Genomic DNA, 25,059 nt, shown 5'->3' on the forward strand with positions numbered 1-25,059 from the left:
AAATATTTTGTAAAAAAAAAACTAAACTGGACTAGCCAGTGAGTGTAATGGAATACTCTCCACTTGTCTGGATAAGGGCAGCTCTAACAACACTCAAGAAGCTCGACACCATCCAGGACAAACATTCCGCTTGATTGCTCCTCCTTCCACAAACATTCAAACCCTGCACCACTGATGAACAGTGGTAGCCATGTGTACCATCTGCAAGATGCACTGCGGTAACTCACCAAGGTTCCTTCGACAGCACCTTCCAAACTCAGGACTACTACCCTTAGAAGGACAAGAGCAGCAGATACCTGGTAACTCAACCACCTGGTGGTTCCTCTCCAAGTCACTCACCACCCTGACTTGTAAATATATTGCCGCTCCTTCACTGTCGCTGGGGCAACATCCTGGAACTCCCTCCCTAACAGCACAGTGGGTGTACCTACAACTCAAGGACTGCAACGGTTCACTACCACCATCTGAAGGGCAACTAGGGATTACCAACTTCTGAAGGGCAACTAGGGATGGGCAATAAATTTTCCCCAACCAGTGACGCTCAGCCCATGAATTAATTTTTTAAAATTTTGTTCGGCCGAAGTGCTGCCTCATTTGATACCATGTCCGGAGCGTGGCTACTACCATTGGGCTTCAAGTGTTTGGCCGGGAAGAATGGGAGAGCAGCTGTGGCTAGGGCTTGGAGGGACATACCTATGCAGGAACTCACCTCCATCTTCACCCATTCTGCTTCTGGTCCCTTCACCCATCCCCTCAGTCTTTCTGTGGTGGCTGCCCAGTGATAGAACTGTAGGTTCGGAAGGGCCAAGACGACCACATTTCTTTTCCTATTTAGGGCTTTCTTTTCGATCCTCGGGTTCTTCCCCCCCTCCTCTCCCCCTCCCCTCCCCCTCCACACACACACACACACACAAACACCATGATTAGTTTTTCAACTGTGTTGAAAAGGTCTGGGGGATGTAGATTGGGAGGGATCTAAACAGGAAGAGGACCTTGGGCAAGACGTTTATTTTGATCATCTGTATTTCCCCTGTGAGGGAGAGTGGGAGTGGGCCCCCCACCTCTGCAGATATCTTTTGACTTCCTCCACCAGACTTGCCAGGTTCCATTTGTGGATCTGCATCCAGTCCTAGGCTATTTGGATCCCAAGTAGTGGAATTTGGTTTGGGCTTGCTTGAACAGCAGTTCCTTTGTCCCTCCCATCTGTTGCAAAGATAGTGGGTATTGAATATCTATAAATGGGGATAACTGGAACGCTGGAGGGTGAGTTGTGTTGACAGTTCAGTCAATAAACTCTCATCAGCAAAGAAAGCCGCTGGATCCAGTTAACAATTACCTCTCTCAATTGGACCACAATTTCAAGATTTAGCACAAGCACAGATCGGTTCAAAGATTCTGAAGATGCATTCTATTATTCACTCCAACGTCACAGGCCATTCTGCAAACTATCTCTCCAGAGCTGACATTTAACAAAATCAGTTGATTTGGAGAGAACTTCTCCTTTTATGTTCACATCTCACTGTCTTGTTCAGTGCAGTATAATTGGATTTTTAATGGAAATTTGAATAATTACCACTGCTGAACAACCAATCTGATCCTGGAAAAGTAACTTTTTATTTGAGAAATGTTGTTAGATGTCTCCATTGTGATTAATGGCAAGATTTGAAAAACATTTTTAATAATTAATAAAGTATAATTGTTTCTAATATTTGTATGTTACAATCATTATTTCATTTCCTGTTATTTTTTTTTAAAGTGATTTGATTATTAGTGTTTTTCATTTCCTGCTTGGTTGTCTCTGAGATTTTTTTGATGGGATTGGCTGCTTGGACAGTTTGATGACATCACGGCAGCTCAAAGCTTGGAATCCACATGGAACAACATTATGATCAATTATACATCCAAAGGTGATGTTCTTGCCACACAGATCACAAGGTCTCTCAGCATAGCTTTCTTTGAAAACCTGTGATGAGCATCTTGCATTGCCAGTGACTGCAAAATCCAAGCCAAAATCATTCATGACTAATGTTCCTTGGCTAGATAATGTTGCTGGTTCTGAACTTCCAATTCAATAACCAGTTTTGGATGTAGTATTAACTCTGTAATTACTATGTTGAAATACCACAGCTTTGAAATATAAATAATATGTCAAACCATTCATTATTTTATCAATTCCTGAATAAGATCACATACAATGCATCTGCTAACTGCATTAATTGGAGTTCTAACATCTGGTTACAACACAAGTCAGTATTAATTATTTCTTTTCAGGCCTTGAACAAAGACATTTTAAATTTATCCACTCGTTTAAACACAATAGAAAAGGAAATATCAGACAAAAGCTCACAACTTCAGAACAGTACTACAGAGGAAAGAAAAACCATATCAGAAGAGATGCAAGTACTTCAACAGGAACGTGCTCAGCTGTTGAAAAGAAGGCATTGTCTAGATGAGAAATTAGAGCTTGGAAGTGTTCTATCCCCTGAGGTATAATCATTATATTTCCTATTAGTGATATAACTTGCTTATTACACAGATCTAACATAATAAGTGAATGTTAAAGTCCGATATGTACTGCAGAGCTTCAAGTGATGTAGCCTTGAATGCAGTCATAAGAAATTCCTCTTATTTCCTTGGTGTGCTACAGCCTTGGCGCACCTGCTCTTGTGTGTTTTTTTTTAAATTTCGTATTAGTTGATCTCCCATGACATTGCACACAATGAATCAATAATGATTATAGTTTTCAACTGAAGCAGTGTTAGCAGAGATAAAAAAACACAGGATGCAACAGCATAAATCAGCCCTCATTTAAGGTCACCTGACTGCCCTTATTTTTATATTGACATTATATGTTTCTTCGTTGGCCTAAATAATAGAAACCCTTGATGTAAACTCGTCACACTATAATTATGCCCTCCTTCTACTTGTAGCACTGCAATTTTACAAATGTATCTTTTATTTTAATTGTGGACATAGGATTTTATAATGGAAAAATTGCCAGGAAATATGTAGAGCTGTGAAACTTTTAATATTGATACAGGGTGGGATTTTCTGGCAGTCCCCACCAATAGGATCTTCTAGTCCTGCCGAATGTGATGCCTCACGTGGGTTCCCCACCAGGGAAGGGGATTCTGCAGTAACATTAAAATTAATCTGCCACGAAGTGGAACCCTGTACTTTTACATGTAGTGTTCTTTTGTTGTTGTACTCTGTGTAAGCCGCAGCAAATGGTATAGATCAGGTAACCTGGCTTTGCATCACCTTCAATGACACAAAATTGTAAAATTTGTGGATGACTTGAAAGTAGAAATTGAAACTAAATCACATTTTGGCACATAAAAACTGAAATTGATGAATCAAAAATAAGGGGTGCAATTTTTCGGGTCCGTTCATCATGGGCGCAAATTCCATTATGGGCGCTAAACCTGAGAGGGCCAAATGAGATTTGCACTGGCAGTATCTCGGTTTGAAAACTTCCCGGCCTCTGCCGGTGAGGTGATGAGGTTCAAGTCCATTACCATAAATTTGCCTTTATTTAAACCTCACTAAATGGCTTTATGCATACCTTCCAGTCCTATGTAATGTTGTATCTCCCGCGTTGAACCCGTCATCATGCTGGTGGGAATCACTACAGGTTTTTGAAAATGAAAATGATGACCAGGTTGGAGGTGCAGAGGTGCCTGGAGTCCCCGGGGTAAATCATGGAAACTTGCAACACAGTAAACCATTTTGCTCATCATGCTTGTGCCTGCTGTTTTGAAAGAACTGTCCAGTTAGTCCCACTGCCCTGCTCTTTCTTCACAACACTGTAATTTCTCTTCAAGTGTACAACCAATTCCCTTCTGAAATTTACGATTGAATTAGCTTCCATCATCCTTCCAATTTTAATAACCAAGGTATCGAGCAGAGGTGAAGCAAATTCAACAGGTAATCCCATCTGTTTTATTTCTCAGGAGGAGCGAATATTTTTTCAATTGGAGGAAGGTATTGAAGCTCTGGATGCTGCCATAGAGTACAAAAATGAAACTATTCATTGTCGCCAACACTCATTAAGGGGCTCAGATGGTAGCATTGCCCAAAGTGATGCAAATGTAATGTTTAAACTCGGTGCGTTATCGGCTGCTGAGACACGAGTCCTTCTCTGCAGATATTTTAATAAGGTAAAGCCCTACTTTCCATACATCAGTTCTAAAGTTGTAAGTATAGAATGTGATTTGTTAAATCATAATTAGCATTTATGATTTAAGCCAATCCAATATTATGTATTTTGGTTCATCCCAACAAGGATCTTAACAAGACATATTTTTGTCAATCAAAAATATATTTTCTGAATATTGGTAGCTTTTGAAATGAGTAGAGGTTATAACACATGTAGTACATCCCACACTTCTGAAATACCAGTTAGAAGGACAAATCATGGCCCGGACTTGCAGATCCCGTCAGAAGCATCGATGGGTCAGCGCAGACATCCATGAGAAAGACCTTCAAAAAAGGTCTTGAGGCTTTCTAGCAGTGGGTGAGTGGGTAATTAGATAAATGAGTGAGTGGGTTGAAGGTTAGTTGGGTGGGGTGGGTAGTCAGGTGGGGTCTGAGGGTTCCTCAGGTCAGTTTGGTGGGACATTGAAGCAAGAGAGAATAGTCAGGAAGCGGGTTTAATGGGGTTGGGCTGGGAGGTTGGAGTGTTCCCTTGACTTTTCCTGGCTAATAACTCAGTTAAATCAGTTAATAACCAGCGTAACATTTCCAGGGTAAGTGTGCAGGTAAGTCCCAGGATATAGCTGTCAAGCACATTCCCTGGGAAGCATGCACACATACATGATCTTGAGGTGGTGTTCACACACAAGTTGAAGGTTCATGGAGTGGAACCCCTGGACCGCTCGGTGCGCATAAGGCGACATGCGTGCCATCTTACTAGAGTCACATATAGACCAGACCAGGTTAGGAAGACAAATTTCCTTCCCTAAAGGACATTAGTGAACCAAATGGGTTTTTAGGACACTCAACAATGGTTTCATGGTCATCACTAGACTTAAAGTCCCGATTTGTATTGAATTCAAATTTCACCATCTGTTGTGGTAGGATTCGAAACCGGGTTCCCAGAGCATTACCCTGGGTCTCTGGACAACTAGTCTAGTGATAATACCACTGTACCATTGCATCCCCGCACCGTCCCCTTGTTGAAGCGGAGCCTCTCGTGGCACATGCTGTCTGACATCTCCTCAAACGACCAGCGGCGGCTGTACACCTTGGGTCGTTACCGGCCTACCCTTCTGGGTTCCTCCCTGGCCTTCCTTCCTCTCCTTCTTCTCCTTTCCTTCCTTCCTCTCCTTCCTTCCTCTCCTTCCTCTCCTTCCACCCTCTCCTTCCTCTCCTTCCTTCCTCCCTCTCCTTCCTTCCTCTCCTTCCTTCCACTCCTTCCTTCCTCTCCTTCCTTTCCTTCCTCTCCTTCCTTCCTTCCTTCTTCCTTCTTCCTTCCTTCCTTCCTTCTCCTTCCTTCCTTCCTTCTCTTTCCTCTCCTTCCTTCCTCTCCTTCCTTCCTTCCTCTCCTTCCTTCCTTCCTCTCCTTCCTTCCTCTCCTTCCTTCTCCTTCCGTCCTCTATCTCCTTCCTTCCTCTCCTTCCTTCCTTCTCCTTCCTTCCTTCCTTCTCCTTCCTCCCTTCCTTCCTTCTCCTTCCTCTCCTTCCTCCCTCTCCTTCCTTCCTCTCCTTCCACTCCTTCCTTTCCTTCCTTCTTCTCCTTCCTTTCCTTCCTTCCTTCTCCTTCCTCTCCTTCCTTCTCCTTCCTTCCTCTCCTTCCTTCCTTCTCCTTCCTTCCTCTCCTTCCTTCCTCTCCTTCCTTCCTTCCTTCCTCTCCTTCATCTCCTTCCTCCCTCTCCTTCCTCCCTCTCCTTCCTTCCTCTCCTTCCTTCCTCTCCTTCCTTCCTTTCCTTCCTTCCTCTCCTTCCTCTCCTTCCTCTCCTTCCTTCCTTCCTTCCTTCCTTCCTCTCCTTCATTCCTTCTCCTTCCTTCCCTCTCCTTCCTCTCCTTCCTCCCTCTCCTTCCTCCCTTCTCCTTCCTCTCCTTCCTTCCTTCCTTCTCCTTCCTTCTTCCTTCTCCTTCCTCTCCTTCCTTCCTTCCTTCTCCTTCCTTTCCTTCCTTCCTCTCCTTCCTTCCTCTCCTTCCTTCCTCTCCTTCCTCTCCTTCCTTCCTTCCTCTCCTTCATTCCCTCTCCTTCCTTCCTTCCTTCTCCTTCCTCTCCTTCCTCCCTCTCCTTCCTACCTCTCCTTCCACTCCTTCCTTTCCTTCCTTCCTCTCCTTCCTTCTCCTTCCTCTCCCTTCCTTCTCCTTCCTCTGCTTCCTTTCTCTCCTTCCTTCCTTCCTCTCCTTCATTCCTTCTTCCTTCCCTCTCCTTCCTTCCTTTGCATTCCTCTCCTTCCTCTCCTTCCTTCCTCTCCTTCCTTCCTCTCCTTCCTCCCTCTCCTTCCTCCCTCTCCTTCCTTCCTCTCCTTCCACTCCTTCCTTGCCTTTCTTCCTTCTCCTTCCTCTCCTTCCTTCCTTCTCCTTCCTTCTCCTTCTTCCTTCCCCTTCTTCCTTCCTTCCTTCCATCCCCTTTCCTTCCTTCCCTCTCCTTCCTCTCCTTCCTTCCTTCCTTCCTTCTCCTTTCTCTCCTTCCTTCCTTCTCTTTCCTCTCCTTTCTTCCTTCCTCTCCTTCCTTCCTTCTCCTTCCTCTCCTTTCTTCCTTCCTTCCTTCCTTCTCCTTCCTTCCTTCTCCTTCCTCGCCTTCTTTCATTCTTCCTCTCCTTCCTTCCTTCTCCTTCCTTCCTTCTCCTTCTCCTTCCTCTCCTTCCTTCCTTCTTCCTCTCCTTCCTTCCTTCCTTCTCCTTCCTCTCCTTCCTTCCTTCTCCTTCCTTCCGTCCTTCTCCTTCCTCTCCTTCCTTCCTTCTCCTTCCTCTTCCTTCCTCTCCTTCATTCCTTCCTTCTCCTTCCTTTCCTTCCTTCCTCTCCTTCCTTCCTTCCTTCTCCTTCCTCTCCTTCCTTCCTACTCCTTCCTTTCCTTCCTTCTCCTTCCTCTCCTTCCTTCCTCTCCCTCCCTCTCCTTCCTCCCTATCCATCCTATCTCTCCTTCCACCCTATCCATCCTTCCACTCCTTCCTTTCCTTCCTTCCTTCTCATTCCTCTCCTTCCTTCCTTCCTTCCTTCCTTCTCCTTCCTTTCCTTCCTTCTCCTTCCTCTCCTTCCTTCCTCTCCTTCCTTCCTCTCCTTCCTTCCTCTCCTTCCTCCCTCTCCTTCCTCCCTCTCCTTCCTGCCTCTCCTTCCACTCCTTCCTTTCCTTCCCTTCCTTCCTCTCCTTCCTCTCCTTCCTTCCTTCTCCTTCCTTCCTTCTCCTTCCTCTCCTTCCTTCCTTCATTTCTTCTCCTTCCTTCCTTCCTTCCTTCCTTCCTTCCTTCTCCTTCCTCTCCTTCCTCTCCTTCCTCTCCTTCCTCTCCTTCCTTCCGCTCCTTCCTTCCTTCCTCTCCTTCCTTCCTTCCTCTCCTTCATTCCTTCTCCTTCATTCCTTCTCCTTCCTTCCCTCTCCTTCCTTCCTTCTCCTTCCTCTCCTTCCTTCCTCTCCTTCCTTCCTCTCCTTCCTTCTCCTTCCTCTCCTTCCTTCCTTCCTCTCCTTCCTCTCCTTCCTTCCGCTCCTTCCTTCCTTCCTCTCCTTCCTTCCTTCCTCTCCTTCATTCCCTCTCCTTCCTTCTTTCTCATTCCTCTCCTTCCTTCCTTCCTTCTCCTTCCTCTCCTTCCTTCCTTCCTCTCCTTCCTCTCCTTCCTTCCTTCCTTCCTCTCCTTCCTTCCTTCCTCTCCTTCCTTCCTTCCTCTCCTTCATTCCTTCTCCTTCCTTCCCTCTCCTTCCTCCCTCTCCTTCCTCCCTTCTCCTTCCTCTCCTTCCTTCCTTCCTTCTCCTTCCTTCTTTCTTCCTTCTCCTTCCTCTCCTTCCTTCCTTCCTTCTCCTTCCTTTCCTTCCTCTCCTTCCTCTCCTTCCTTCCTCTCCTTCCTCTCCTTCCTTCCTTCCTCTCCTTCATTCCCTCTCCTTCCTTCCTTCCTTCCTTCTCCTTCCTCTCCTTCCTCCCTCTCCTTCCTCCCTCTCCTTCCTACCTCTCCTTCCACTCCTTCCTTTCCTTCCTTCCTCTCCTTCCTTCCTTTGCATTCCTCTCCTTCCTCTCCTTCCTTCCTCTCCTTCCTTCCTCTCCTTCCTCCCTCTCCTTCCTCCCTCTCCTTCCTTCCTCTCCTTCCACTCCTTCCTTGCCTTTCTTCCTTCTCCTTCCTCTCCTTCCTTCCTTCCTTCTCCTTCCTTCTCCTTCTTCCTTCCCCTTCTTCCTTCCTTCCTTCCATCCCCTTTCCTTCCTTCCCTCTCCTTCCTCTCCTTCCTTCCTTCCTTCTCCTTTCTCTCCTTCCTTCCTTCTCTTTCCTCTCCTTTCTTCCTTCCTCTCCTTCCTTCCTTCTCCTTCCTCTCCTTTCTTCCTTCCTTCCTTCCTTCTCCTTCCTTCCTTCTCCTTCCTCGCCTTCTTTCATTCTTCCTCTCCTTCCTTCCTTCTCCTTCCTTCCTTCTCCTTCTCCTTCCTCTCCTTCCTTCCTTCTTCCTCTCCTTCCTTCCTTCCCCTTCCTCTCCTTCCTTCCTTCTCCTTCCTTCCGTCCTTCTCCTTCCTCTCCTTCCTTCCTTCTCCTTCCTCTTCCTTCCTCTCCTTCATTCCTTCCTTCTCCTTCCTTTCCTTCCTTCCTCTCCTTCCTTCCTTCCTTCTCCTTCCTCTCCTTCCTTCCTACTCCTTCCTTTCCTTCCTTCTCCTTCCTCTCCTTCCTTCCTCTCCCTCCCTCTCCTTCCTCCCTATCCATCCTATCTCTCCTTCCACCCTATCCATCCTATCTCTCCTTCCACTCCTTCCTTTCCTTCCTTCCTTCTCATTCCTCTCCTTCCTTCCTTCCTTCCTTCCTTCTCCTTCCTTTCCTTCCTTCTCCTTCCTCTCCTTCCTTCCTCTCCTTCCTTCCTCTCCTTCCTTCCTCTCCTTCCTCCCTCTCCTTCCTCCCTCTCCTTCCTGCCTCTCCTTCCACTCCTTCCTTTCCTTCCCTTCCTTCCTCTCCTTCCTCTCCTTCCTTCCTTCTCCTTCCTTCCTTCTCCTTCCTCTCCTTCCTTCCTTCATTTCTTCTCCTTCCTTCCTTCCTTCCTTCCTTCCTTCTCCTTCCTCTCCTTCCTTCCTTCCTCTCCTTCCTCTCCTTCCTTCCGCTCCTTCCTTCCTTCCTCTCCTTCCTTCCTTCCTCTCCTTCATTCCTTCTCCTTCATTCCTTCTCCTTCCTTCCCTCTCCTTCCTTCCTTCTCCTTCCTCTCCTTCCTTCCTCTCCTTCCTTCTCCTTCCTCTCCTTCCTTCCTTCCTCTCCTTCCTCTCCTTCCTTCCGCTCCTTCCTTCCTTCCTCTCCTTCCTTCCTTCCTCTCCTTCATTCCCTCTCCTTCCTTCTTTCTCATTCCTCTCCTTCCTTCCTTCCTTCTCCTTCCTCTCCTTCCTTCCTTCCTCTCCTTCCTCTCCTTCCTTCCGCTCCTTCCTTCCTTCCTCTCCTTCCTTCCTCTCCTTCCTTCCTTCCTCTCCTTCATTCCTTCTCCTTCCTTCCCTCTCCTTCCTCCCTCTCCTTCCTCCCTTCTCCTTCCTCTCCTTCCTTCCTTCCTTCTCCTTCCTTCTTTCTTCCTTCTCCTTCCTCTCCTTCCTTCCTTCCTTCTCCTTCCTTTCCTTCCTCTCCTTCCTCTCCTTCCTTCCTCTCCTTCCTCTCCTTCCTTCCTTCCTCTCCTTCATTCCCTCTCCTTCCTTCCTTCCTTCCTTCTCCTTCCTCTCCTTCCTCCCTCTCCTTCCTCCCTCTCCTTCCTACCTCTCCTTCCACTCCTTCCTTTCCTTCCTTCCTCTCCTTCCTTCCTTCTCCTTCCTCTGCTTCCTTTCTCTCCTTCCTTCCTTCCTCTCCTTCATTCCTTCTTCCTTCCCTCTCCTTCCTTCCTTTGCATTCCTCTCCTTCCTTCCTCTCCTTCCTCCCTCTCCTTCCTCCCTCTCCTTCCTTCCTCTCCTTCCACTCCTTCCTTTCCTTTCTTCCTTCTCCTTCCTCTCCTTCCTTCCTTCCTTCTCCTTCCTTCTCCTTCTTCCTTCCCCTTCTTCCTTCCTTCCTTCCATCCCCTTTCCTTCCTTCCCTCTCCTTCCTCTCCTTCCTTCCTTCCTTCCTTCCTTCCTTCTCCTTTCTCTCCTTCCTTCCTTCTCTTTCCTCTCCTTTCTTCCTTCCTCTCCTTCCTTCCTTCTCCTTCCTCTCCTTTCTTCCTTCCTTCCTTCTCCTTCCTCGCCTTCTTTCATTCTTCCTCTCCTTCCTTCCTTCTCCTTCCTTCCTTCTCCTTCTCCTTCTCCTTCCTCTCCTTCCTTCCTTCTTCCTCTCCTTCCTTCCTTCCTTCTCCTTCCTCTCCTTCCTTCCTTCTCCTTCCTTCCGTCCTTCCTTCTCCTTCCTTCCGTCCTTCTCCTTCCTCTCCTTCCTTCCTTCTCCTTCCTCTTCCTTCCTTCTCCTTCATTCCTTCCTTCTCCTTCCTCTCCTTCCCTACTTCCTCTCCTTCCTTCCTTCCTTCTCCTACCTCTCCTTCCTTCCTTCTCCTTCCTCTCCTTCCAATCCTTCCTTCCAATCCTTCCTTCCAATCCTTCCTTCCTCTCCTTCCTTCCTCTCCTTCCTCCCTCTCCTTCCTTCCTCTCCTTCCTCTCCTGCCTGTCCTTCCTTCCTTCCTTCCTTCCTTCCTTCCTCTCCTTCCTTCTCCTTCCTTCCTCTCCTTCCTTCTCCTTTCTTCCTCTCCTTCCTTCTCCTTTCTTCCTTCTCCTTCCTTCTCCTTCCTTCCTTCCTTCCCCTTCCTTCCTCCCTTCTCCTTTCTTCCTCTCCTTCCTCTACATCCTCTCCTTCCTTCCTCTCCTTCCTCTCCTTCCTTCCTTCCTTCCTTCCTTCCTTCTTCCCTTCCTTCTCCTTCCTTTCCTCTCCTTCCTTCCTTCCTTCCTTCCTTCCTTCCTTCCTTCCTTCCTCTTTCCTCTCCTTCCTTCCTTCCTCTCCTTCCTTCAACTTCCTTCCTCTCCTTCCTTCCTTCCTTCTCCACCCTTCCTTCTCCTTCCTCTCCTTCCTTTCTTCCTTCCTTCTCCTTCTTCTCCTTCCTTCCTCTATTTCCTCTCCTTCCTTCCTCTCCTTCCTATCCTTCCTCTCCTTCTCTCCTTCCTCTCCTTCCTTCCTCTCCTTCCTTCCTTCTCCTTCCTTCCTTCCTACTCTTTTTTTTCTTCTTATCTTTATATCATGGAATTCACCTGACCTACAACTGTTTATAGATTTTGGGTACGATGAGCACAAGGGCCTGCCTTTCAGGTGTTATTCAACAGAGGCCAACACTTTCAATCAAAAACAAAGTTTATTCTACCAATTTAGTTAACATTTTTATAAACACACACACAAACCATTTTTATCTACTGCCAACATAAATACGCCACACAGCTACAGTACCTAATGTATAATCCTTAATAAGTTCCCCTTTTATCTGTTACAATTTGATAACAATATCCCATAAACCAGAAACCCCTTTTTGAAGGTGTAGCCCAGCACACAGCACTCAAGACCTGGTTTGGATGCTCTTGTGTCCTTTCCAAAACCGCAGGTTTGAATTCCTTCCAGAAAACAGTTATTTCTTTCCAAGCAGTCTGGGAACAGCTTTTAAAATGCAGAAAAGAAAAAAACCTTCTTTCAACCTGTGCAGAACAAAACCAGTTCAAACTCAAAGCGAAAGTAAAACAACTCCCTGAGCCACAGCCAGGTCCACCCACACAATGACATCACTGAAGCCATGTGATAAGACAAAAACATTTCTTAAAGGGTCACTGTCCTGTCTGTCTGTCTGTCCATCCGTCCCCTTTCTCTTCCATCTTCCTCTCCCTCTCCCTCTCCCCTCGCTCACTCCCTCTCCCCTCCCCTCCTCTCCCCTCCTCCCCCCTTCCCCCCTTTTCTACCTTCCCCCCCTCCCCCCTCCTCCCCCTTCCCCCCCCTTTTCTAACTTCCCCCCTTCCCCCCCTTAACCCTGATAAGTGCGAGGTGGTTCATTTTGGTAGAACAAATTTGAATGGGGATTACAGGGTCAACGGCAGGGTTCTGAGGAATGTGGAGGAACAGAGAGATCTTGGGGTTCATGTCCACAAATCTCTGAAGGTTGCCACTCAAGTGGATAGAGCCGTGAAGAAGGCTTATAGTGTGTTAGCGTTTATTAACAGGGGGCTTGAGTTTAAGAGCCGCGGGGTTATGCTGCAACTATACATGACCTTGGTGAGACCACATTTGGAGTATTGTGTGCAGTTCTGGTCACCTCATTATAGGAAGGATGTGGAAGCATTGGAAAGGGTGCAAAGGAGATTTACCAGGATGCTGCCTGGTTTGCATGATAGGTCTTATGAGGAAAGGCTGAGGGAGCTAGGGCTTTTCTCTTTGGAGCAGAGGAGGATGAGAGGCGACTTAATAGAGGTTTATAAGATGATGAGGGGGATAGATAGAGTGGACGTTCAGAGACTATTTCCTTGGGTGGATGTAGCTGTTAAAAGGGGGAATAACTATAAGATTCAGGGTGGGAAATATAGGAGGGATGTCCGAGGTAGGTTCTTTATTCAGAGAGTGGTTAAGGTGTGGAATGGACTGCCTGCTGTGATAGTGGAGTCGGACACTTTAGGAACTTTCAAGCGGTTATTGGATAGGGACATGGAGCACACTAGAATGACAGGGAGTGGGATAGCTTGATCTTGGTTTCGGACAATACTCGGCACAACATTGAGGGCCGAAGGGCCTGTTCTGTGCTATACTGTTCTATGTTGTTCCTCCCCTCTCTCTTCCCCTCTCTCCTCCCCTCTCTCTTCCCCTCTCTATATCTATATCTATCTACCAATTTATCTATTCACACAGTCAATCAAACACAAAAGGCATGAGGGGTGTAAAGTAATGATGAAAGTAAAAGGATAAGTGTCTTTGTTTAAGATGGATGTCTTCCGGAGAGAGAGAGACAGCTTCTTCTTCCAGGGTCTAGAAGCTTCAGCTTTCAGACAGTAGGCAGCAGAGCAGAGAGAGAGCTGCTTCCACTTGAGGGTCCAGTGGCTTCTCATGGGTTCTCTAGAAAACCTCCACCTGACGGGAACCAATCGTTGTTGGTTGCCAAGCAGAATACTGTCCCTGGCTAATCCATTGGCCACCAGCCAACCAATCGAAACAAACCCCTCCAATCTCTTGGGTACCATAAAGTCTGGTTTTCTGCCCAACACAAAACTTTATAACACAGTGTTATTTTCACACTTCGAATTACTTCCTCTGTTCGACTTAAAGGTATGTCTCCATTAACGATCCATAGACCAAAAAAAGACAAAATAAAATAAATAGGAACTAAGGGAATCAACAGGACGGGCTCTTACAGTATCCATTAAGCTTTTAACATGGCTATGATCCTGTTAATGCTTGTTTATATTTTAATTTTTGGTAGGTGATCAACCTACGTGAGACTGAACGAAACTTGCAGGTGCAATGTGCAGAAATGTCTGTGAAGGTAACTGAGCAAGAGAATGTGGTCTATGAATTAGAATCTGCAGTGGAGCGTTTATCAATGGAGATAGATAGGCGACTGACAATGCAACAGAAGGAACATGAACAGAAAATGCAGCTGGTACTACAGTACTTTAAAGGTATTTGGGTTGATGCTGTTCAAATGTTGTCGCTGTACTGGCACCCAATGTACAGAGATGTAAGCAGGCAACATGCAATTATATTGATAGTTCACACATTTCAGTCATGCTGATATAAGTTTAATCATTATAGTCAATCTCCTGTGGTGCCGCGCACTGCGAGCTAAACTTAAAGGGGTTTGCAGCAGTGGGCAAAGAGTCAGGTAGGACACTAAAAGATTGGAAGGGAAGGGGGGCAGGTGAGATTATGTTTCGGCGCCTTCCTACTACTGTAGCATTTTACCAGCACCAGGGAAGATGGGAGAATGGCCTTCCTGCCCAGAGGCCAAATATGATATTTAAGTGGATAATTAAGGGCTCCTTCCCACCGTCCGTGTAGGTTGGGCACTCTGTCATGTGGGGAGACCACCATTAAAACCTGAGGGTCAACCTCTGAACTAATACCTGTGGCCCATGAAGAGGTAATGTCTGCCCCTGCAGCAACACCGCCTGCCCTCATCTTCCAGCTGCATGCAGAACCAACATTAGCCATTACTCTCTTTGACGCTGCGGGACTGAAGAACAAACGGCCTTCCTACTGGCTGACAGCTCTTAGAGTTGGGGTGCATCCCTTAAAATGATGGAGGCCCCAAGGGCAGTTCATTAACTGCCTGATTACCACAGAATTCACCCAGGGCTCCCCAAAAATGATGAAGGCAGGGCTACTCCCCAGCTTTCCAACCTGTTGTCAGGGTCATCGCTACACCGTAAAGGCCAGCCCAGTTATCTAGAGAATATGGTTGCTCCCTTTTCTGCCCCTGCCATGTTCGTGTGGATGCTTCTTGCACGGTCTCTCAGCTTTTGTTTTTCTTTTCACTGTCTTCTCCGCTTAACACTGTTTTGCTTTGTTATCCTCTTCTGTGTCTATTTTTTTTCTCCTTTGCCTTCTTCTTTCAGGTGGGAAGTGGTGTAGTGGGTGAAGGAGCCTCCAATAGTTGCAGGTTGAACTTGGGGTGGGGACTGTTGGTAAATGTGGTTCTCTTAGCATTCCTTCTACCCCACTGATCATTCGAGTTTCCCCTACTCTTCTTCTTCTTTCTACCAACCTCTTCCCCTCATTAGAATCCACTTTTACCCCTTTGAGCTACATGCTTAACCATTGTAACATGCCCTCTCCATTTTGAGCTGACCCCTTTCTAATCTTTAAGTCTCTCACTTCTACTTGTTGACCTCACCCAAGTGAAAGTAGGGAGATGTCAGAAACCCCTTCATCCTATTTTTCTGCTCTCTTGCCCCCCCAACTAGCTTTTCTTCCTACCTGTTTGATATGGAGAGGCTTTGCTTGCATTCCAAATTATTTTTTCTTTCCAAAGAACAGTATTAAAATGATGAAAAAAAAGTGCCTGCCTTTCTCTGCATCTTAGTATTTTTTCTGGCTCCCACCTCTATTGCCAATCTTCTCTCTCTCTTGTATCCTTCCCAATCCCAGTCTCATAGGTGTTAGAAATTCGAATTTCTGCTTTACAGCTGTAACATTATCCTTTTCATATCAATGCTTCAAAATTCAACTGAGAAACTAGCATTAATTATGATTTTTTTCCCCTGCTTCATTTTACAAATATCATTCTTTTGTCAATGCTGGTTAGTCAGCATTCATAGCCCATTCCTGTTGCCCTGAATGGTGGTGTTGGGCCTTCTTTTTGAACTGCTGCTGTCCATATGATAAAGGTGCTGCCACAATGCAGTTAGGTGGCGAGTCCCAGGACTTTCAGCCAGTGACCGTGAAGGATCAGCAATATGTGATCAAGTAAGGATAGTGCGTGACCTTTAGCAGAAATACAAATTTGTCCATTTTTCCCAATCTGCAGACTCATTCTATTTCAACAAAAGAATATAAACACCCAAGGAGGTTTTTGACTTGACTCCCTTAACGCAGTGACAAAGGAATATTCTTTTCAACTTAAGGTAGCTGAAAACAATTTTCAAAATCATGGGCGCGATTCTCCGCACCCCATGCCGGGTGGGAGAATCGCGGGAGGGCCGGGCGAATCACGCCACGCCGCCCTGGCACCCCCCGATTCTCCCACCCCCCTCAAAATGGCGTGTCGCGTTTTGCGACAGGCCGCTCGGAGAATCGGCGCTCGCCGTTTCTCACGGCGATCGGCGATTCTCCGGCCCGAATGGGCCGAGCGGCCTGCCAAACCCGATCGGTTCACGCCGGCGCCAACCACACCTGGTCGCTGCTGGTGTGAACAGCGCGCGACCTCTGTGTGTGGGGCCTGTGGGGGGCGGAAGGAGGATCGAGCACCACGGGTGTGCTCAGGAGATGTCTGGCCCACGATTGGTGCCCACCGATCGTCGGGCCGGCGTCTCTAAAAGATGCACTCTTTTCCCTCCACCGCCTCGCAAGATCAAGCCGCTATGTCTTGCGGGGCAGCGGAGGGGAAGACGGCAACCGCGCATGCGGGGCTGACGTCACTTAGGCGCGCCGCTTTGACGCAAGGGTCAAGGTCGGGCGCTCGGAATTCACGCGCCGCCGCTCCTAGCCCCCCGGGGGGGGGGGGAATAGGGGGCGTGGGGCGGCCTCCGACACTGGAGTGAAACACTCCGGGTTTCACTCCGGCGTCGGCTGTTTGTCTCCCTTTGGGAGAATTGCGCCCCATATATGCCCATCTCCCTCAAGTCACTAAAAGTATGTAGTTCAGAAATAACGGAATATCAAGGGACTATCGACTTCTCTGTTAGACAGAGACAAGTGTTTATAAAGCTTGAATAGCACCACTCCACACCAAGCGTAGGGAAAGGCACAGAGGCAATCCCAATGAACTACCATAAATGATGCTGTTGGCATCATTTTGCACTACACTCTAACCATCTAATTTCTACCATTTAAAACTAGTTATGCACTATGAACTCCAGTCCATCTGATATGGTTGAGATGATATGTTATAAATGCTAGAAAATCTAAGTAATACTAGGAGAACTGAGAGGCCTCAGACTCTTCCCTCCTGTGCTGAGTTAGCTAATCTAATTTAAGTACATAGAACATAGAATACAAGTGCAGAAGGAGGCCATTCAACCCATCGAGTCTGCACCGACCCACTTAAGCCCTCATTTCCACCCTATCCCAATAACCCCTCCTAACCTTTTTTTTTGGTCACTAAGGGCTATTTACCATGGCCAGTCCGCCTAACCTGCACATCTTTGGACTGTGGGAGGTAACCGGAGCACCCGGAGGAAACCCACGCACTCACGGGGAGAATGTGCAGACTCTGCACAGACAGTGACCCAGCAGGGAATCGAACCTGGGACCCTGGCGCTGTGAAGCCACAGTGCTAATCACATGTGCTACCGTGCTGCCCTTAAAGTAGTTGGTAGAGATTCTCCAATTGACCTCAACACAATAGATTGGGGAAGGAAGAGCTGGACATTGTTAGTGCTGCTTATTACTATCTAATGACTCCCACTGCAAATGTGGATGTTAAGTGGGGACAAGAAAGGCAACACTTGTGATGCTGTCAAACTCACCTCATCCCCTTCAACTAAATGTCAAAAAGCCTTATTGCTGGTCTTTCTGCTGAAGTTATGGTGGGCAATCGAAAGATGCATCAGAAGAAGAGTAGGAGAGTGGACTTCATGTTGGGGAGAAAGGAAACCAAAATCAGTAAATGGTGTAAGTCAGAATGGAATTTATTTTATTTATCAGGCCCTACTCAAGCCGCCTCCTTCGCTGTTGGAGTGGTTTGTGCATTTCCAACATTCCAGCCAGTAGTTTATTGTGAGCCTTGCAGAGATTTTCTTATTTCTGTCTTTCCTAGGCCTCGTATAAGAACATAAGAACTAGGAGCAGGATTAGGCCATCTGGCCCTTCGAGCCTTTTCCGCCATTCAGTGAGATAATGGCTGATCTTTTGTGGACTCAGCTCCACTTTCCCACCTGAACACTATAACCCTTTATTCCTTTATTCTTCAAAAGACTAGCTATCTTTATCTTGAAAACAGTTAATGAAGGAATCTCAACTGCTTCACTGGGCAAGGAATTCTACAGATCCACAACCCTTTGGGTAAAGAAGTTCCTCCTAAACTCAGTCCTAAATCTACTTCCCCTTATTTTGAGGCTATGCCTCCTAGTTCTGCTCAAATGATCCGAGCCCTATAATTTGTTATGGTGTATGAGCCTTTCTGCTTGGGTAGCCTTGCGGTCCACTTCACCACTCTTCTGACGATGGAGCAGCATTAACGCTTTTTCAAACCTCAAGATGGGAGCAATTCTATATATTTTCCAGATATTATTTTGGTTATCTAGTTTTTAATACCATTGTTTCTTTCACTTTCAGTGTCTTACAACACTATCACTGACAAACCCTTTGCTCCCTATGAACTAGAATCTGCCTCTACATGCCCAATTTCTAGGGACTTCTACCACATACAGATTATAAAAAGGGATCATTTGATAGAAATTAAGTGAGAACCCTAGCTGGTATTCCTCCACCCAGCATGGTTCTCGTTAGTTGCTCACACCAAAATTACTTGTCAAAATGTAATGAATACAGCCAGTACCTCATATATCCTGATATCACTTGCAAAGTGAGGTCTGCGGGAATCCGAGTGGTACGTAGCTAGTAGTTGCCAGGGAGGCTTCCCCAGGCTTGCTGATGGCCATTGCGCCTCGCGAGATCTAACAGATCTTACCAGACGTTGCGATCTGTAACCAGATCTGGTGGGTGGGACCCAGTCTTGCTAAGTGGGTTTGGGAACCCACTTACCCATGCTGACGCAGGATCTAACCTGCTCCCGGCATCTATCGGCTTCCCCAGGGAGACCCCAGCCAGGTGCCGATCAGTACTAGTCCGCAGCAGGGTCGTCTCCCGGGCTGTTGGAGACCTCTGGGTGGTCAGGGACAGGGAAGGGTGTCTCCCGGGCACCTTGGCACTGCCAGGCTGGCACCTTAGCACTGCACCGTGGCACTGCCAAGATGCCTGGGTGGCACCCAAGCTGGCACAAGTACTGCCAGGTTGATGCCCAGGTGGCACTGCCGAGGGTCAGGGCCTGAGGAGGGTCGGGGGATGGGATTATGAAAGATGGCGGGGTGGGGGGTGGAGGTGAAGGGCAGGTATGAAGGAGCCTCTGGAAGGTTTTGGGAGGGGTGAAGGCTGGGGCTCCCGGAAGGGGGGGGGGGGGGGGGGGGGGGAAGGGGCCGTGGGGTGCGTTCTCGGCACTGGGGTGACCTTACTTGGTGGGGGGGGGGGGGTAGTGCCCATGTGTGTGGGTGGGTGACTGCCCATGGGTGGGGAATGTGGGGGACCCTCAAGCTCACTTACAGATGGACACCCTTTCAAAATGGTGGCCCGATCTCTGAGGAGCCGATCCGGCCTCCGAATTGCCACTGGAACCCCATAAGGATCTATCCTTGGCCCCTTCATATTTCCTATTTACTTGTTGCTCCTCAGCAATGTCATCTGAGCATGCAACATCCGGTTCCAAATATAAGCTGACAACATTTATCTCACCGCGATCTTTCCAAACCCCTATACTGTTTCTGATATGTTTCACTACTTTCCTGACATTCAGTACTAGTTGGGAGGAAATTTCCTTCCACTGAGTACTAGGAAGAACAATTGTCTTCAGGCCCTGCTGCAAACTCTGTTTCCGAGTCACCAGTTTCATCCTTTTCCCTGGCAATTGTCTGAGGCTAAACCAGATCAGATACTACTTTGGTGTTAAATTTGACGCCAAGGTGACCTTCTGACCACATTTCTGCTCCATCACCAGGACTACCTACGCTTACCTTCCTAATGTTACCTACTCAATGCCTCTCCTGCTACTGAAACCCTTATCTATGCCTTTATAACATCTGGACTTGAGTATTTAAATGCTTCCCTGGCTGATCTTCCATCTTTGCACCTTAAAGGACCTTGAGCTTATCCAAGACTCTGCCAGGATCCTAACGCACACCCAAGTCCTATTCACCCATCACCCCTGTGCTCACTAATAACATTGGACCCCGCTCCAGCAACAACTCAGTTTAGAAATTCTCATGCTTCATTTTAAATCCTTCCACGGTCTTTCCTTTCCCTATCCTTGACCAACCATCTAGCTCTCCTCTAACCCTGCTGCTCCAAGTATAGCCTCTTGCTCTTGAATTCCCTCGCTTAACCTATCTGCCTATCAACCATTTTCTCCTCATTAAAGCACTCCTTAAAACCCACCTCTTTAGCCAAGCTTTTGGTCATTTGTGCTAATATCATCTTATGTAACTTGTCAAACTGTGTTGATAACACTATTTGAAACACCTTATGATGTTTAACTACATTACGGAAGCCATATAATTGCAAATTGTTATGGTGTATGATAGAATGCTGTTTGAAGTACATTTTGTGAAGTTGATATAAAAACAGTTAGAAAGTAAAACGACGATTCTCTGTCCTTTCAGACGGAAGTAGTGAAGGATTTTCAGATGGCATGAAGGCATATGAGTCAAAAATCCAACAACTGGAGAAGGACCTGTACTTCTATAAAAAAACAAGCCGAGAACTGAAGAAAAAACTGCGGGAATTGGTCGAACCTCTCAACCAGAACCAGCAAGTGGCAACTTTAAGAAGTACTTAACTGTTTTATCATTCATGCTTTCAATTATTTTTCATGGAAACAATTTATATTTCTTATTTTCCCCTAAATCTCTCTTCTCCACACATTTACTGGATATGAAATGAAATGAAAATCACTTATTATCACAAGTAGGCTAAAATGAAGTTACTGTGAAAAGCCCCTAGTCGCCACCTTCCAGCGCCTGTTCGAGGAGGCTGGTACGGGAATTGAACCGTGCTGCTGGCCTGCCTTGGTCTGCTTTAAAAGCCAGTGATTTAGCCCTGTGCTAAACTAGCCCTGGGTTCAATAGGCCAAAAGACCTCCTTCTGTTCCATACTAATTCTATGACTAGTTGCTGGAGATGAGTGCAAATTGCCTAAGTATGCCCCTGATGTTTATTTCTCAGTGACTGTATTTAGACTTTGCTCAATGTCTCCACAATAATATATCAAAAATCAGAAGATTACTGTACACATTCTGGAGTTCCAGCGTGCTACATCACTGCCATCTCTTGGCTTTTGATTTTAAAGAAAATGAAACTACTTTCTCAAAATGTTGGCAATCTGATTTTGACTGGCCCAACCACAGCGATGGGCTGAATGGCTTCCTCCTGTGCCTTAAATCTTCCTTGTATTCCTATGTATCCACTCCATGTTGACATTTGTAACTACATGAGCAGTAGTCATAATCCTATACGTCTGCCCTTTTTCCGTATCCATTTGTTCCCATTTCTTCAACCATTTAGGTATCCTGTTCTTAAATTCTGAAATAGTTGGAACTTCAAACATGTAATCTTGTAGTCTATTCCATTACAGTTTTGTTTAGTTATTTAAGAAAAAAGATTCTCTGCCCAATTCTCCTACATTTATTCTTGTATTGGTGTCCCATCGTTGTAGACCTCTCAATCACTAGAAACTGTTTATTTCTATCTACTCTATTCCATATCATCATTTAAAAAAAAAAATTTTTTTTATTTTTAGAGACTCAATTATTTTTTTTCCAATTAAGGGGCAAATTAGCGTGGCCAGTCCACCTACCTTGCACATCTTTGGGTTTTGCGGGTGAAACCCACACAGACACGGGGCGAATGTGCCAACTCCACACGGACAGTCACCCAGGGCCGGGATCAAACCCGGGCACTCAGCGGCGTAGGCAACAATGCTAACCACGGGCAGCACGGTGGCATAATGGTTAGCACTGCTGCCTCACGGCGCCGAGGTCCCAGATTCGATCCCGGCTCTGGGTCACTGTCGTGTGGAGTTTGCACATTCTCTCTGTGTTTGTGTGGGTTTCACCCCCACAACCCAAAGATGTGCAGGGTAGGTGGATTGGACACGCTAAATTGCCCCTTAATTGAAAAAAATGAATTGGATACTCAAAAAAAAATTTTTCTTAAACCGTGCTAACCACTGCACCAGAGTGCCGCCCTGATCATCATCATTTTATTGGATAAACTAGGCCTATATTCCCGAGAGTTTAGAATGATGAAAAGGGATCTCATTGAAACGTATAGAATTCTTAAGGAGCTTGACATGGTAGGTGGCGGAGTGATGTTTTTCCTTTGCGGAGAGTCTAGAACTAGGAGTCATAGGTTCAGAATGAGGGGTTGCTCCTTTAGGACTGAGATGAAGAGAAATTTCTTCACTGAAAGGATTGTGAACTTTTGGAATTCTTCAACACAGCAAGCTCTGGATGCCAAGCAGTTGAGTATATTCAAGCCTGAGATTGACAGATTTATGGATGCTAAGGGAATCAAGGGATGTGAGGATTGAACACTTGTGCTTTAAAGTACCCAAGAACTACCACCTTTTAAAAAAAAATGATTTCATGGATGTGGTCATCACTGGTATTTGTTGTCCATCCCGAATTGCCCTTGAAATGGTAATTTCAGAATCAACCGCATTTCTGTGGAATCACATGCCGACCAGACCAAACCAGATATGGTTTCCTTCCCTAAAGGACATTAGTGAAACCAGATAGGTTTTTGTGACAATTGATGATAGTCATGGTGACCATTACTGAGATTAGTTTTTAATTCCAGACTTATTAATTGAATTCAAATTCCACCAACTGCCATGATGGAATTTTAATCCATGTCCCCCAGAGCATTCGCTTGGGCCCCTGAATTACTGATTCAGTGACATTAACCCAAAACCACCATCTCCCCTGAAAAGCTAGTGGTGTCTGAGGATGAAGGACCAGCGGAAGAGCACACCTCTGAGGAAGAAGCACTACACTTACAGCCACCAGCTCTTACACTGACATCCTATATACCTTAGAGACTATTATAGAGGCAGGATTTGAATGTGTATGTACCCCAGGCTGTTTTTAAAAAAAAAAAAGCCAGGGATGAAATAGCAGAAGCTTTCAATCCTCGTTGAATACAGGTGTGGTGCAGGACCATTGGAGGACACCTAACCTTGTACCTTTGTTTAAAAAGGGGAGCGAGGGATAGACCAAATAATTACAGGCCAGTCAGTCTAACCTCAGTAGTGCACAAGTTATTTGAATCAATTCTGATAGACAGAATCAATGGTCACTTAAAAAGGCATGGGACTAATCAAGATTTAACATGTGGAGATGATATAGAAGCTGTACGACTCACAGGTGATTTATATACTTGCATTTTCTGATCAGAAAACTCTCCGTAGTGCATAACACTCTAGCAGATTGGGTATTTGTTATGTGTGCCTTGTAAAGTAAAAGTGCTCGGCAGGGCAAGGGTTAATGTGGGACTGGAGAATAGCACCAGATAGATCTGCATGGTAAACAGTCTAGATGGAGACTGCATGGGCACAGCACCATGCATTGCAGTAACTGGGATCTGTGCACAGTTAAGGGTTACCAATAAATAATCAATGTTTAAACATGTACGTCTAAGACCTGATTTTAAATTCCTTTACTGGATGTGGGCGTCGCTGATTAGGCCAGCAGTTATTGTCCATCCCTAGTTGCCCTTCAGAAGGTGCGGTGAGTTGCCTTGTTGACCGCTGCAGTCCCTGAGGTGTAGGTGGTGTACCTACTGTGCTGTCAGGGAGGGAGTTCCACGGGCACCCCAGCGCCCGTGAAAGAACAGCGATATATTTCAGAGTCAGAGTGGTGAGTGACTTGGAGGGGAACCTCCAGGTTGTAGGATTCCTAAGTATCTGCTGCTCTTGTCCTTCTAGATGGTGGAATTTTCACAGTAACTTCATTGCAGTGTTAATGTAACACTACTTGTGACACTAGTAAAGATTATTATTATTATTAATGGACGTGGGTTTGGAAGATGCTGTCTAAGGAACCTTGGTGAGTTACTGCAGAGCATCATGTAATTGGTACACACGGTTGCCACTGTTCGTCAGTTGTGGAAGGTTTGAATGTTTCTGGAAGGGGGAGCAATCAACCTGGCTGCCTTGTCCTGGATGATATTGAGCTTCTTGAATGTTGTTGTTAGTGATAGATAGGCTGGATAGACTGGGACTTTTTCCCTGGAGCTCAGAAGGCTTGGGGATGATCTTATAGAGATCTATAAAATAATGAAGTGCACAGACAACATCTTTTCCCAAAGTAGGGGAGTCTAAAACTAGAGGGCATAGGTTTAAGGGGAGAGGGGAGAGATACAAAAGGTTCCAGAGGAGCAATTTCTTCACACAGGAAGTGGTGAGTGTCTGGAATGGGGTACAATTTTATCTTTTAAAAAGCATTTATATAGTTATATGGGTAAGATGGGTGTAGAGGGATATGTGCCAAATGCAGGCAATTGGGACTAGCTTAGTCATAAAAACTGGGCGGCATGGACAATTGGGCTGAAGGGCCTGTTTCTGTGCTGTAAACCTCTATGACTATAGTCAGCATGGATTTGTTAAGAGAAAGTTGTGTCTAACTTCTTTGAGGAGGAATGATGAGGGTAGTGCAGTTGATGTGGTCTGCATGGATTTTAGAGAAGTTTTTGACAAAGTCCCACCCACGTGTTCTAGGGGAATGTAGCAAGCTGGATACAAGATTGGCCCAGTGGCCATGATTCTATGATTCTTTCTACTTTCTGAGTCACCAGGCACAAGTTGGGGGGGGAAATAGCACTTGTGCCAGCAACACAGAGGACAGGGACTCCAATGAGGTTGTTGTTAGGGCACTATACAAAAAAGGGCTGATGAACATGCGTGCCCAAAATTCTTAGTGTGTGCTTGTTTGCCCTGTCAAAGGTCATGGAGGAGTCCAAGTCCAACTTGACATCGGGCTTCACACATGGAGGTGACCAACTTCACGGAGCCTAGCTGTGATGCTAAATATGGCTCTAAATATGGCGGTCAGTGTGGTCGCCTTCCTTAATCCTGATTATGTTTGCTCTAGAGTCGCCAGGTATCTTTCGATACCGCCACAAGGTTCAAACCCGAATACTGATCAAACAACCAATGCACCAGTCAGTTAGTTCAAAGTCAATACTATTTTTTTTTTAATAAATAATTTTATTGAGGTAGTTTTTGGCTTTATAAACAGTTACAGACATCATCAGAAAGAAAGCAAAAAAGGCAAAAATGTGCAAACATCCATGTACTTTCAATACTTCAATCATAACATATTGCACAAGCCCGTTCCTCTCCCACCGGTACTACCCGCCATATTTTCCTCCTACTCTACTCTACCCGCCCCCTCCCGCAAAGAAGTCAATAAATGGTTGCCACCTCCGGGCGAACCCCTGCACAGATCCCCTCAAGGCGAACTTAATTTTCTTCGTACCCAGGAAACTCGACATGTCCGCAAGCCACAACTCAGTCTTCGGGGGCTTTGAGTCCCTCCACGCCA

General features: G+C 46.3%; 1 protein-coding gene across 2 annotated transcripts in view; it reads left to right on the forward strand.

The window, feature by feature from the left end:
* LOC119970367 (kinesin-like protein KIF27) overlaps nucleotides 1–25,059 on the forward strand; it is a 144,880-nt gene that overhangs the window by 99,421 nt on the left and 20,400 nt on the right. For both annotated transcript variants that reach the window (XM_038804869.1, XM_038804871.1), the window contains 4 exons: nucleotides 2,272–2,487; nucleotides 3,954–4,160; nucleotides 13,510–13,708; nucleotides 20,120–20,287. In XM_038804869.1, the coding sequence (XP_038660797.1) occupies nucleotides 2,272–2,487; nucleotides 3,954–4,160; nucleotides 13,510–13,708; nucleotides 20,120–20,287 (790 nt within the window). The remainder of the gene's footprint in view (nucleotides 1–2,271; nucleotides 2,488–3,953; nucleotides 4,161–13,509; nucleotides 13,709–20,119; nucleotides 20,288–25,059) is intronic.

The sequence above is a fragment of the Scyliorhinus canicula genome, chromosome 8 (genome assembly GCF_902713615.1).
Source record: "Scyliorhinus canicula chromosome 8, sScyCan1.1, whole genome shotgun sequence".
Classification (NCBI taxonomy): domain Eukaryota; kingdom Metazoa; phylum Chordata; class Chondrichthyes; order Carcharhiniformes; family Scyliorhinidae; genus Scyliorhinus; species Scyliorhinus canicula.